Below are 13,424 nucleotides of genomic sequence, written 5' to 3' on the forward strand. Positions count from 1 at the left end.
TTTTTATTTTTAAAATTAAAATTAAAATTTTGAATTTGGGCCGGTTTGGTACCGGCCCAAACCGGACCCGGGCCGGTCCCACGAGTTATGTGAACCCTGGTCATGGCAGGCAGCCGAGCCCAGCGCGCGTCCTCGCACTCACGACAATTTCCGGGTTTGCCAGGGTTGTTTCTGGAAGAATTTACGAGAGTGGGGCCCACGTGCGGCTACTTCTTTGGCAATGCCCGTATTACCCCTGGTCACTGGTCAGCTCTTTCTATACGTGTACGTGCGTCCGTTGGCTACTTGGCTTGGCGCCTTGGTTTGGCACGCACAAAGCACTACGCAACAGAACAAACTGGAGCAGCTAAAGCGAAGTCAAAAGCATCCAAGATTCAAATAACGGGGAAAGCTTGATCCTGAAGGAAAATCCAGGTATGTTTGCAAGTTTGACATACTACTCCTAGTTTTGATTTTTTTTAAATTGGAATTACTAGTTTTGAATTTAAGTCCTCGGTCTATCGTGAGGGACTGAATTGATTTTGTGCAGGTGGAATCATTTTGACTGGATCAGGCTGATACACACGTGTGCCGAATCTAACATCGATCCTCGTCCTGAATGATCGAAATGAAGGCAGGATTTTCGTAAGGATTTGACTCAAACAACTCATGTTTTGAAGAAGAAACTGAGCACGCCAGACCATTATTTGCGTGCCCAGTTCCACTTTTCAGGAGCCGGTGCTGTTTGTTTTCAGACTTTTTTTAGTTCCTGTCACATCGAAGAGAATCTTATCATTTAGAGGTATCAAATAAAATCTGTTTATAAAATCTTTTTGACAGATGAGTGCTAATTAGCAAGACGAATCTAATGAGCCTAATCAATTCATGATTTACTACAGTGATATTACAGTAACCATCTACTTATCATGGATTAATATATCTCATTAGATTCGTTTCGTAGTTTAGTTAGAACCAAACAACCAAAGCCGCTGGTTTCGCCCGCTTGCCGGCGAGAGTGAGCTCCAGCTCAGCCGGGTTTTTCTTATTTTATTCACCACCGCTAGCACCATTTAATGCAATTCTACATTCAGCATGGTCCGTAGCCAACAGGAGCAGAGGATTGACGCTGGCGGGCCCCAAAATGGCTCATGCGCCCGCATTCTGTCGGCACTTCGCAACACGCCCGCTTTTATCTCTCTCCTCCACGTCGGATATAGCCTGCTCTTACGTCGGATATCGCCTGCTCTTCGCCGATCATTATACCTGCTCTTATTCCCAATTCATCAGCCAAACTTTTGCCCAGAATTATTCAAACTTTCAAAGACACAACTGTGCTTGTGCAAGCCCAAATTTGCCAAGATTGACACCTACATGCCACATCGTTCAACAGGACCCGTTGGGAAGAAATACTAATCATCCATTCATTCAGAATCAAAAGACACGAATTTATACATTACAGGATAATATCCTAACACAACCAAATGAAATAAAACTGCCGCAAAGCTATTAAATCACCTATGGCAACCTCACTTGCTTCCAGCCAGGGATGTAAACTGCCCTTAGCAGTCTATTATTAAGCATAAAACTTGACACGGCAAAAGCAGCAGCCATGTCAAATTGCAGAGCATTGCAATGTAAGCAAGACCTAGCAGAGTTCCTCACTTCCGGCGGGCCTCAAGCGCCTTCTTCAACCCCTCGCTTGCTTCAGCCGAGGTTGGTTTCGGTCCACTGTCAATCAGTTCCTTCCCACTGCCATGGAAATGGCGATCCGGTTTGGACACAAACGGCTGTTGCGGAGGAGGCAGTGCCGCTGTCAGCCTGCGACCCTCGCCTTTGCCGGCCCCGATCTCAGCACGCAGGTCCTCTACGGCACGCCGCAGTATTGTGCTCTCGGTGCTCAGCGCCTCGAGCTGCCTCTTCATCAATGAAAAATCCTCTCCCTCGCCTGCTGGCAGCGCGTCTTTCTTCCTCTTCCTGTCAGTTTCCGACTGTGAAGGTGCCTTGGGCGTGTGCTCGATGCTGATCTTATTCATCACCAGCAGTGGCATCTTGCTGATGGCGAGGCTACTGGCCTTGCGCCCGTACCCATCGTCAGCGAGTGCGGCCTTGAGCTCCGGAGGCACACGCAGCCCCCAGTGCAACCGCAGGCTCGCCTTGTTCCACAGCGGCAGGACGCTCCTTGTGGTGAGCTGCATCCCGGACAGCAGCGCGCCCACCCCGCCGCCGCCCCTCCCCGCGGCTGCCGCGACGTTCGCCGCGAACCCGTTCCCGGCGAAGGTGAACCCGTTGACGTGCGCGTCGCGGTCGCGTTCGTGGTCGTCGCCGTTGGTGGCGAGATCGGCCATCTTGATCGCCAGCGGCGGCTGGGCTGGCGCAGGCGTCGGCGGCGGTGGGGGCGGCGAGCGGACGGAGCTGGCGAGGCCGAAGTCCCCGATCCGGGGCTTGAAGTGGAGCGAGAAGGCGGGCGCGTTGGAAGAGAGGAGGTTGAACTCGGCGGCGAGCGCGAAGGGCGCGCGCGCCGGGGACCCCAGCGGGCCGAGCCCCGTGCGGACGGAGAGCGCGAAGGGCTGGAGCGGGTCGTTGGGGCGGTACGAGAGGCGGAGCGCCGGGCCGGAGGGGAACGCCGTGGAGAGGTCGAAGCGGAGGTCCTTGGCGTCGCCCCCCGCGGCGAGGCCCGAGAGGAAGGGCAGCCCCAGCACGCCGACCGGCACCTTGGCGCGCAGCAGCGGCCGGTCGTCGTCGCGGAACTGGATTGACGCCTTCATGGCGGGGGCGGCTAGGGTTTGGGCTCGGAATCGGGCTGGGCGTTCCTCGAATCGGCGACGGGGAGGTGGGGATTTGAAGTGCGGAGGCGGTGGGGGCGCGGAGGTTACGCCATCACGGCGGCTGCGGAGACGGCGGCGGCCGCGGCCGGATTAATTTGGGGGTGTACGTGGAAATGGGGATCGGATTGGGTTTCGAGGAGAGCTTGCCGGACCGTTCGTTGGTTCTCTTTCCTCCTCCTTTTACCTCGCTCTTTCTTTTTCACTTTTCTTTTACAGCGCTGATTTAGCTCGTCTAGTTCCGGCCTCGCGGGATCACAGAACAGAAATGCTGTGATCTGGGCCGGCCTTGTTAATGACTGACCACGTCCAAATTAAGCCCGTTCCACTGGTCTGTGGCACACAAAAAAAAGCCCGGGTACATCACAGGCCAGTTTTCATAAGGTTGGGTTAGGCCCAGCAAAAGGCTACCCTCCCAAAATCCTTGTTTAATCTGCATCCTTTTTTTCCACGTGCTATTCAATACCCTAGGTGTGTACAATCATCTAATTACTGAACAAATTTTCAGTAATAATTATTTATGCGTGATTACTGAACACCATTTCACTGAACGTGATTCAGTAATTTGACAACTCGGTTCAGTAATTTCCAATCAGTTTGATTGTAATTTAACTGCTGGGCGTAGAATAAATGCTACACCTTAGGTGTAAAATAACATTACTGTCCTTTCTTTCTTTAAGCTAAACTTTAATCACGATTCTCTAGAAAAATCGTCACCATGTTTGCATAACGTCCGTGAAGAGAAAAATGTAAGCCGCGTCCATCCATTCTATTTTTTTTTCGTTCGTAAGTTTTTGACACGATGAAGATAGAGTGCAAACAAATTTCCAGCTCGCTACAAATCAATTCTACACAAGATGTAACATATAACCAATCGTAACAAATAATCAGTAGCTAGTCCCCACAAAGCAACTATGAAAGGGAAGCTCTCTTCATGAATCACTGGACAGCGGCGAGCCTGCACGCGCCGAACGACCGCGCGTGCCAGGAGCCCAGGACACGCCCTCGTCGGCCATCCACGCCCCGTCGTCAAAGTTGCGCGCGTAGCTGGCCGAGTCGTACTCGTACCTCGCCGCCGCCGCCTTCGCCCGCAACGGCAACGCCGCCCTCCTGCCGCCCCACAGCCTCCGGGCCGCCCAGCGCCGCCGCGCGGCGTACAGCCGGGCCACCCCCGCGGCGGCTCGCCGCAGGGCCTCCCACGCCCTCGCGGCGCCGGCGCGCGCGCCACCCTCCGGCTCCGGCTCCGGCGCCACCGACAGCCTCTGGTAGTTCGTGGCCCGCATCGTGGAACGCGGAAGGGGCGGCTCAGCTTCTCCCTCTTCTGCTTCGTCCTTGGTGACGTGCGCGCTCCGACGTGGGTGCTGGGTGGTGACCTGGTTCGACGGTCGCCGCGCGACCGGGGGCTTTATAACCGTGGAAATGACCGTCATGCCCGTCGCGATTAGGCGTCGGATCCAGGGGTGTTTTGGGGGTTTTTCCCGGGCGGGCATTCCCGTGGAGTTGGATTGCACAACGCCCTCTCGGTCTAGCTGGACCGTGGGCCCTGCCTCACAGGAGGACACCTTCTGTTGCTTCTCCAGCTGCCAAATGGACCCACCGCTACGGATCGTGTCCTGTATACACTGATCATTGTTCCAGGAAACAAATGATTTGTTAGCCTAGATGGCGTGATTGGCATTGTTCTCAGACGTGCATAAACTGGGATAAACCACAGGCTGTTTGATTGCGTTTGGTGAACTGAACGGCAAATGCCAGTTGCTGCCCAAGCCTTGCTTGATTCTTTAGTAGTCCCGAACCAGCTGTTATGAACGGCTAGTTTCCTTTTTGCTTACAAGTTGGCAGAGATGTTTAAAGGTGGCATCAGATAGCTCTAAGCCATTGACAGCTTCTTCTTAGCGTCCAATCAGCGGCAACGCCGACGAAATCTGGTACATCAACTAGGTCACTGCAGAGTTGTTGACCATTTATACAAACTCGTATTCTAGAGCCAGTACTGAGCTGGTCCGGCGGGCAATAACTTGTAAACATATCAACAAGAACATGGCAGCGCAAGTTCACAACTAACAGCAGTATTCAGTCATCATCAAGAATCATTGCAGCTGTTATAGCTGCCCAATTTTTTTTAATGCCAGTCTTAACATCAGTATATATATATATATATATTACTCTATTTTGGCACATTTTACGATTTACCTATACAAGAAAAAAAGAATCCAATCCAATTTAAATCAAGATAAGGGCTAAGCATTTAAGCAAGGCTACGAGACTATGTTCAGTCCAGTACACAAGCTAGAGCTCCTCAGCGCCAGTTCATCTGCTCTCATTTCTTTGCCTTGGAGAAACGAAGGCACCTGTACTTCTCGCCACTGACGGTGATTTCAAGGGCTCCATCTTGGTTGTCTTGGCTGGAAGCAGTTCCCATGAGGACGCTCTTTTCCTTCTCCAGGTTTTCCTTTTCCATCTTCAGCCTGGCCTCTTGCCGTGCAATCTCTGCCTGTTAGAGATGCAATCAAAAGAAGTCATGTTGCATGTCCCGAGATCAACAGCTCATATTGATGAATTGGGTAGACTATGATAATCAGATGCACTTGACATTCACTGTCAAAATGCTTAATTAACATCAGAAAGCTCCTGCCCAAAATTCATATTGCTCTAAGAATCTAACAAAGTTCAAAGCAATTGGAAGAACATGTGCTTTAACTCAACTTGGTCCTAACTGGAAAAAAAAAGAACCAAATTAACAGCACACACTGCAGTTCTAGGGCATGAAGTAACTGTTAGTTGCCACAACATTAATAACTTTATTATATCCAAAGTACCGTGGAACAGTCATAAAGACACGTCTCAATGGATCCCTGTTCCATATCATACACTTAACAATTCAAAGTAGGAATCACATATATTTAACAACTCAACTGAGTCATGCTCAGAGTCAACCAAGAAAACTCTATTCTTCTGGCATGGCAGCAGAAGATTCGAGTACCTGTTACATTTTCAGGCATCTCAACAATGGCCATAATAAGGAATAAGTCAAGACTTTGAATCACTGGCTAGACGAAATACTACATACAGATAAAAATGCTTCATATAGAAGACATGACTACACCGCAGCAACAATAGCAACTGAACATGTAAATTCGAAACAAGACGAATGGGTACAATCAGTTTCCATAAGTGAAGCAACAAGAACAATATATATCTTATCTGCTAACTCAAATAAGGAGCAAGCCCCGAGCCCTATAGATGTGCATGACTGCATGTCTAAACCAGATGTCTTTCCTCCAAATCATCTAAACTTGTGGCCTCTCACTCTACACCTAGAAATCTAGTTGATTGATCTCCTCCCCCATTGTCGTGGTGTGCAAACCCACAGCCGGGTGGCGTAGTGCACCCGCCTAAACCCAGAGGGTGAGTACTCGGGGGTAGCTAGGATTAGTCCGATCTAGATGCAAGAACACGATGAATACAACATGTTTAGAGTGGTTCGGGCCGCCGGAGCGTAATACCCTACGTCCACTGTGTGTTGTATTGCTTGTGCTCTCAAGAGGTTGAGAACGGGATTGTTCGGAGTGAATCCGAGCTTGTGTTTGGCTCTTCTTGGCCTGGCTTCACGTACTCCTCCCTTTTATATCTCAAGGGAGGAGTGTACATAGCCGTTGGGTCCCCGACAGATGGGCCCAGCGATGTAGTATAAAATAACATACTGTACAGACATTATGACGTTGCAGGCGACGGAGACCTTGTTCCTGGATTTCCTTGCTTTGCCCGTGGGAATCTTCCGTCCGGCATAGCCATGCCCTGTCTTGTCGAAACGGCGTCAGGTCGTAGCTTGCCGTAGCATGCCGCGTAGCTGAACGGGCCGTGTAGCTTGCGGCGTAGGCGGTATGATGAAAGGGTGTCGTGCCGTCGTATCCATTTAATGCGGCAGACGGGCTCTGCGTGCATGCGGCGCATGCGGCTGCACTGTGTACCTCGGTAATATGCGGTCTACAGTGAGGCCTGACAAAAACTGCCCCGCGTGCCGCGGCGGCAGAGCACGCCTCAACCACCCGCATTGAATGTGGTGGGTGGGCGAGTCTTCCAGCGGAAAACTCGGGCCCGCGCCTGCGCCTGCGGGACACGTGGCGCCCCCGGACCCCGCCCCGGCGGTATATTGGTTCTACGCGCGTGGGAGGTCCCGGACCCATATGGGGGGGGGTCCGAGTCCTCAGCTGTTGGCGCGGAGCTTCCCTTCCTCGGGGACACGTGGCGTCACCGGACCCATTCCCAGAGCGGGGAACGGGTCCGGAGCCGTTGGCCCGGTGAGGTAAGATCCGGACCCCTGGGGCCCGGCTGCTCCGCCCCTTAGGTCGTAGTTATGGATGACTACGCGAGTCCTGCCTTACTGCAGTAGGAGTGGGTATCCCTGCTACAGGGTACCGACACCCATCATACAGACCCCCTAACCCAAGCACTAACTACCCCACTGCACGTCTCTCTCAAGGGTGGCACCCCCCTCCACATATCATCGAACCTCCACTTAGCCCCCTCCTTAGTCACCAAGTTCCCGGGACAATGGGAACGAGGAATGTGGTATGCTATTTTTTAAAAACATGGAACGAGGGGGGTAATACCTCTATGGAACGATGATTTTGGAACGTGGAAAGTGATCCCTGTTAATTCGGAACGATATTTCGGAACACTGTGACCGAGATGAGAAACCTCTAAACTTCCTTATTTAATTTTGCTTGAATGCTATAAATATGTTGCACACTTCCATATCAAGAAAGGAAATATGTAGGCCCAGGATAATTATCCCTATACCTTCGATGGTGCCTGCTGCCTTCCAATCAGGGTCCTAGACTCCTCCTTCTCCGCCGCTTTACCTCCTCTAGGTGCTCACGGCCGGCTGCTACCTTCCAATCAGGGTCCTCGACTCCTCCGCCGCCGCTTCACCTCCTCCAGATGCTCACGGCCGGATGTAGCCAGCCGCGGGCCGCCGGTCTTTGTGCTCTACCTAAGACTCTCGCCGCACTCACAAACCAAGAACAAATCGACCGGAAATCGAGCAGTCTCTGTCCGCGGATTGCATCAGCCATGGCGGCCGCCGTGCAATAAGGCCTGACCCACCGTGCCGCCGCCAGGGACGACAACAGGGCCATGACCCGAGCGTCCGGTGGTCTTTGCGTTCCACCGGCATTCAGGACGGCGACCCGAGCACCGTCCCCTCCGCGTACCCGTCTTCGTCCTGCGTCGTTCCCGTTCCTCGTTTGGAACGAAGTTCCCGGAACGCAGAACGCGGCGTCGTTCTGCGTTCCGTGTGACTAAGGCGCCCTCCTCTCCTTAGTCCCAAGCCTCGCAAAGCCATACATCCTCATCGCAAGTGGCTCCAATCGAGGCCTTCCAGTATTATCAATTGCCCTTTCTGACCTCCACCACCACCACCGTGATCAAATCCCACCCCCCAAAACGCACCGTCAGGCTAACACTGCACTGCTAGTTCTTGGGTTGAGGGTAAGTGAAACCTGAATCCTGAACTGGACACCCCAACTCTATAGCTCACAAGAGAAAAAGGCTGGCGCACTGGAGGGATTCATGTTAGAAAATTGGATGAATTTGGAGTTGTTTTTTCATCTGCTATGTGAGAAGAGAAGTATTAAAAACGAATTTTATATGCAAAAATCTGTAGAACAGTAAAGACTGAAATCCGAGAAATTATATGACAGAAGAAAAATACCACCACATGAGGAAAGCAGTTCCCCCAGTCACAACGTGTGAGTGATTACTGATAAACCTACATCATAAACCCAAACTACTTCACTTCAATGGCTCATGAGCTCTTTGATTGCAATTGAAACATTGGGTGATTAATGAGGATCACGAGCACTGATTAAGCGAAGATGTCAGTGCATCAACATTGGGCAATCGGCGGCTCGCAACATCAGCCAATCCATCAACGCCAACGAAAGCACCCCATTAGGAGCAGCGCACACTAGTTGTTTCAGGTTTCAACGCCACGAGGCGAGGGAAAATTGCTGAGGCGTTTACCTCGCGGCGGGAGAGCTCGGCCTTCCACGCGGCCTCCCGCTCGGCGACCTCGCGCTCGCGCTCATCGATGTAGCTCTGCATCTCGCGCTCCTTCATGACGCGGTCCTGGATGTCCGCGTCCAGCGCCTCCTGCAGCTCCTTCACGAACCGGTCCACCACCGCCTTGATCCGCACCGACATCGCGCCCCGCCCGCCTCTTCCCTCCCCTCCCCTCCTCGCCCCACACGCCTCAGGCGAAGCGATTCCACAGGGTCACGGCACGTCCTCCCTTGCGTCTCGCTATCGTCGCCGGTCGCCGGCGATATCCATGGGCGGGAGGGCGGGTGGATGGGCGGGGCGGCTAGGGTTCTTCCGTTCCGAGGTGGCGAGGTCAGGCGGGCGCCGGAGTTTCGTGGGCCGCTGGTTCACTTTCGACTTTCCTGCCGTCGTTTGGGCGCTTTCGCTGCGTGTCAGCGTGTGGAAGGGAAGAGGCCAGGGCCCAGCGACAGCGAGTCGAGTCGGCTCGTTTACGCCTCCTCGTCTGGGAGACGTATTCCAGGAAAACTGTAGGCATCCTGCGCACTTGCGCAGCGAGATGCTTTCAATTGGACCAGAAGAAAAATCCGAGAAAAAGGTTTCAGATTCAGTGTCATCCTGCTAGGGATTATCCAGTTTCAGGCGCAAACCATTCCACGGAAGAACTAAAGCTGACGATGAGAAAAGTACATGAGGAAATCACGCGTGCCAAGTCGAAACGCAGCATCGAACATGCTCTGCGTAATCGCACAGCATAACGGTAAAAGATTCAGTACACGGCACCCGGACGGGACGACGATAAGCAACCCACCCAGTACTACCACTGCACGATCGAGACACACACCTCAACACCTAAAGCGAGAGCTGCAGAATCTGACGACACGCACCACCTACAAGCTCGTCGTCGTCCCCCCCGGGTGAGCTTCAAGTCCTCCAACGCATCAGTGCGTCACGCTACACAAAAGAGCTTGCGGTCTGGTTCCACGACAGCCGCCGAACGTTCGTCGCTCTGCCGCCAGTCCTACGACGACGATCAGACGGAGTCTGGTCTGGTCACCGATGGCGCGGGGAGGTCATTTCCAGGACGCGCCGGAGAAGCCCCCTGACGACTGGTGCTGCTGCTGCCCGTGGCTGCCGCCGCCGGTGCTGGCGCTGGCGCCTGCGTGCGGCGGGCTCGGGGGCCCGCCGGACGACTCGCTCAGGCTCATCGTGCCTCTGGACGGCGGGCTGCTCGGCGCCGCCGCCGGCGCGACCTTTAGCGGCGCCGGTGATGTGTCTGACGGCGACGGAGCAAGCTGCTGCTGCTGCTTCGGCGGTTCCTTCTTTCCATGGGTGTTGAAGCTCCCCGCTACGATCTGTAAAAACAACAGTACGGTGGTCACAATGCATTTGGTGGATGGCACTGACAGCGCTCTCTCTGTAGATACTTTGTAGTACCAAGAAATGAAACCAGGAAGCTGCAGGTTTCGGCAGCAATTAACCAGCCAGAGAACAGCAGTCACCAATGCAAATGCCTAGCAAACAGCGCTGATCGAAGCCGTAATTTAATCATCGGATGAATGACAGGAAGAGGAAGGTGACTGAACGGAGAACGGACCTGTACTGGTGAAGCAGCTGTGAGAAGTCCGGCGACACTACCCCCCAGGACACGGCCATCAGGCCCTGCTAGCGAAACGCTGAGCCCACCGGTTCGACTGCGATGGCCGCCGTTCTCCGACACAAGAAACGACCCGGACAGGGACAGTATCTCGAACCGGCCCTGTGCGGAAAACAACGATTCCATAATCACCCACAGTTCTTTGCATTTTCATGCATGGAGAACGGTTGGATTGTCACGAGTTACCGGTAACTTTTTTTAAACAAAAACTTCTCTGACAGTAAAACTACAAACCTCGTATGTCACCGTTCCACCAGAGGTAGCAGACTGCCGAAGCGTCACATTTGATATGGCGCCATTTGCTGAGAGGATGCAGACCGCGCGCGTCCCGTGCTGAGAGAACGACATGATCTTTGCTGACACGTCCTGGAAAAGGCAAAATGTTTAAGCCATTTTCGGTGGTGAAAACCTCTCCTTACAAACATCTGCAACAGTATCCTAATATCTACGTGCAATCTAACTCTACAAGAAAAACAATGCGACCTCTGCTAAGAGATACGAAGTATAACCATCCTGAATAGTACTGGCATTTTTTAGAGAAAAAACAGACACTGGTTATGAAGAAGCTGGTAACCAATTTGGGTCGCAATGTTTTATGGAGTTAACAGACACATGTTTTATGGAGCTAACACTTGATACCAGGTTACAATGAGAGACTTTGCATTCTGCTAACAGAATTTATGGAAGTGTAAAAGCCAAGCATATGACTAGATTCCTCACATACTAAATGTACCAGAATATGCCCTGCTTGCTCAGAATAGCCCCAAAAAAGCTGTAAGCTGTAAGAATATGCCCTCACATACTACGATTAATATATTAATGCAAAGTAGGAGTTTCCACTGACGATAGGTGAATTAGAAAGATGGTGTCTTTAGTTCTTTATTAATGTTAAACCTTACTTAAAAAGCTTAACTGAATAATGCACAGTCAAATGACATAGTGCAGCATCCAAAAGTGGGATGATAATAGCTGGTATATGAAAAGAATCCAGGATATGAGAGATTGAGGATTAGCTATACCTCGCCGGTTTTAACAAAAATAACATGAGGTGTAAATCCAGCCCCTGCTGAGCCTGCAAAACATATTTGCATCAGAAACAAATCCAACATATGTACACTGAATTCTCCTAAAAAAAAATTCCACTGAAGCGCTAAACATTTTGAAGCATCAGCTTTTACTGTTCTAGGACAAAGCCTGGAGTTTTAAAAGTTCAGTTAAACAGATATTAATACTCCAACAATGTGATAACCAAACATTGTTTTTGACTTCCCAAACACTAAGCATTAATCATTCTTAGCCAGACATTCCCAGAGAAATCCCAGAATGATCCGATTGAAATGGACTATCTTACATGCAAAATAAAGAAGAGGTAACTTTTTAAAAGAAAGCACTAAATTCCTGACACCACTCCTGCAGTCCATCATCTCAGATCTATTCAAAAGCTAACCAGCGATTCTGAGCAAATACACACTCTAGGCAGTAGTTCTATAATTTGTAACAAAAATGAAAATTACAAGAAAGGAGATGAAGATTTCGCATCAGAGTTCTTGAGCTTCATAAAATAAGGAAACCTAATAAAACTAAAGGCGTAGTTTCGGATGAGGATATACCAATATTACCAAGAGCAGGCACGTGCTTCTTGTTGGTGGAGCCCTTCGGCCGGCCCCGCTTCTTCGCCCCGTCCGGCGACGCTGACGGCGCAGTGTTCGGCGTCTTGGCGCCTTCAGGCGAGAAAGGCCCGGAGGCGCCGGGAGCCGCGGACCCCGGCGCCGAAGCCATCGACGCGGGCACCAATGCCAGCGACATGGAGCCGTCGGGGCCGTACTTCCTTGGCCGGCCACGCTTCTTCTTGGACACCGGCTCACCAGCGCCAGCGGGAGCCGGGTGCACCGGCGCTCCGCCATTGCCTCCTGCGGCAGCCAAGCTAGGAGGGGCCCCGCCACCCAAGGGCTGGTACGTCGCCGTCGCCGGCGGCGCGGAGCTCACCGGGGCGAAGACGGGGGTGCCGTCCGTGGTGAACGCCATGCGCAGGCTCTGCAGGCCGCCGGAGGACGGCGGCGTCGGCGGGTTTTTCGGGAGCCCGAACGGCTCCCTTGCCGGCATCACCCCTTGCTCCGAAGACGGCCTCACCTCCATCATTCCACACTGAGCAAGTGAGCAGCAGAGAGCTACGAATCAACAGCTCCCTCCGACGATTTCTTGCTCCAAAGGTTGCAACTTCTCTGCTGCAAGGAGCAAATCTTTCGAGCGGCGGAGTGAGCTAGGAGCTGCAAAAAAACCCAAAACCCAGCGCTGCACCAAGCCAAAATTTTCGGAGACGAGCAGAGCAGCACAAGTTTTACAGCGTAGGGTGATGGCAGCTTGGAATGGCGGGGAAGAAACGAGGGGGAAATGGAAAACGAAAACGGCAGGAAGAAGGGGTAAAGCACAATAAATATAGAAAATAATGGGGCTGATCAGGATTTGGCAAATAAAGCAGAAAAATTAGAGATCCCCGTCAGAGAATGAAGCACAGAATTCTTCCAAGAAATCTCCAGAAATAGGAAAGCGCTAGGAGAAAATAGAGAGAAAACACAAGAAAACAGTCATGAAAAGGCAAGAAGCAAGCTCGCACGCTGGCAGCTCAGGAGTCCTCGCAGACCACTCAAAACAACTCAGCTCAAGCAGCCCCGAGAAATCAATGGGTGTCCTAGTACGTAATTTCCCCTCACATCGCACCGCCTTCTTCTACCCCCATTTTCCTCTCTCTCTCTCTCTCTCTCTCTCTCTCTCTATATTTTTCTTTTTCTTTTCCTTTTCCCAGCTCCCCTCTTCGCACGTAATCTTTTGGGAAAAGAAAAGGGTTTTAATCGGGAAATAAAAAAACAGGCGGGTAAGTGAAGCACGTCAGGATTGCATTGGTAAGGGGTCTACCTTATTTGACC

The 13,424-nt window shown here is 51.9% G+C and overlaps 4 protein-coding genes across 7 annotated transcripts; all 4 read right to left on the reverse strand.

The window, feature by feature from the left end:
• Positions 1-1,375: 1,375 nt before the first annotated feature.
• LOC120661084 lies at positions 1,376-2,993 on the reverse strand. Its single transcript, XM_039939779.1, has one exon. The coding sequence runs from the start codon at positions 2,742-2,744 to the stop codon at positions 1,638-1,640; it is 1,107 nt and encodes a 368-aa protein (XP_039795713.1). The 5' UTR covers positions 2,745-2,993; the 3' UTR covers positions 1,376-1,637.
• A 576-nt stretch (positions 2,994-3,569) lies between these two features.
• LOC120658901 lies at positions 3,570-4,161 on the reverse strand. Its single transcript, XM_039937030.1, has one exon. The coding sequence runs from the start codon at positions 4,082-4,084 to the stop codon at positions 3,734-3,736; it is 351 nt and encodes a 116-aa protein (XP_039792964.1). The 5' UTR covers positions 4,085-4,161; the 3' UTR covers positions 3,570-3,733.
• Positions 4,162-4,873: 712 nt separating this feature from the next.
• LOC120661087 lies at positions 4,874-9,262 on the reverse strand. Its single transcript, XM_039939785.1, has 2 exons — positions 8,829-9,262; positions 4,874-5,295 (listed from the first exon to the last, which is right to left on the reverse strand). Exons 1-2 carry the CDS (start codon positions 9,006-9,008, stop codon positions 5,122-5,124), a joined length of 354 nt encoding a protein of 117 aa, XP_039795719.1. The 5' UTR covers positions 9,009-9,262; the 3' UTR covers positions 4,874-5,121.
• A 233-nt stretch (positions 9,263-9,495) lies between these two features.
• On the reverse strand, positions 9,496-13,424 carry LOC120661085 (AT-hook motif nuclear-localized protein 10-like). 4 transcript variants are annotated; one of them, XM_039939783.1, is made up of 6 exons: positions 12,490-13,418; positions 12,111-12,459; positions 11,520-11,572; positions 10,735-10,866; positions 10,441-10,602; positions 9,496-10,198 (listed from the first exon to the last, which is right to left on the reverse strand). In XM_039939783.1, the coding sequence occupies exons 1-6, from the start codon at positions 12,637-12,639 to the stop codon at positions 9,917-9,919; spliced, it is 1,128 nt and encodes a 375-aa protein (XP_039795717.1). In that variant the 5' UTR covers positions 12,640-13,418; the 3' UTR covers positions 9,496-9,916. The 4 variants fall into 4 exon arrangements, with proteins under 4 accessions (XP_039795717.1, XP_039795715.1, XP_039795714.1 ...); XM_039939784.1 differs by adding an exon at positions 10,281-10,370 and having other exon boundaries at positions 10,054-10,198; positions 12,111-13,424; XM_039939781.1 differs by having other exon boundaries at positions 12,120-13,421.

The sequence above is a fragment of the Panicum virgatum genome, chromosome 2N (assembly GCF_016808335.1).
Source record: "Panicum virgatum strain AP13 chromosome 2N, P.virgatum_v5, whole genome shotgun sequence".
Classification (NCBI taxonomy): domain Eukaryota; kingdom Viridiplantae; phylum Streptophyta; class Magnoliopsida; order Poales; family Poaceae; genus Panicum; species Panicum virgatum.

Excerpts from the sequence above, each read along its gene's own strand:
- LOC120661084 (XM_039939779.1), bottom strand. The coding sequence starts at position 2,744 with ATGAAGGCGTCAATCCAGTTCCGCGACGACGACCGGCCGCTGCTGCGC.
- LOC120658901 (XM_039937030.1), bottom strand. The coding sequence starts at position 4,084 with ATGCGGGCCACGAACTACCAGAGGCTGTCGGTGGCGCCGGAGCCGGAG.
- LOC120661087 (XM_039939785.1), bottom strand. The coding sequence starts at position 9,008 with ATGTCGGTGCGGATCAAGGCGGTGGTGGACCGGTTCGTGAAGGAGCTG. Across the intron at positions 5,296-8,828 it reads CCGAGCTCTCCCGCCGCGAG|GCAGAGATTGCACGGCAAGA; the intron begins GTAAACGCCTCA and ends CATCTCTAACAG.
- LOC120661085 (XM_039939780.1), bottom strand. The coding sequence starts at position 12,639 with ATGATGGAGGTGAGGCCGTCTTCGGAGCAAGGGGTGATGCCGGCAAGG. Across the intron at positions 11,573-12,110 it reads GCCTGCTCTTGGTAATATTG|GCTCAGCAGGGGCTGGATTT; the intron begins GTATATCCTCAT and ends TATGTTTTGCAG. Across the intron at positions 10,603-10,734 it reads GTGGAACGGTGACATACGAG|GGCCGGTTCGAGATACTGTC; the intron begins GTTTGTAGTTTT and ends TTTTCCGCACAG.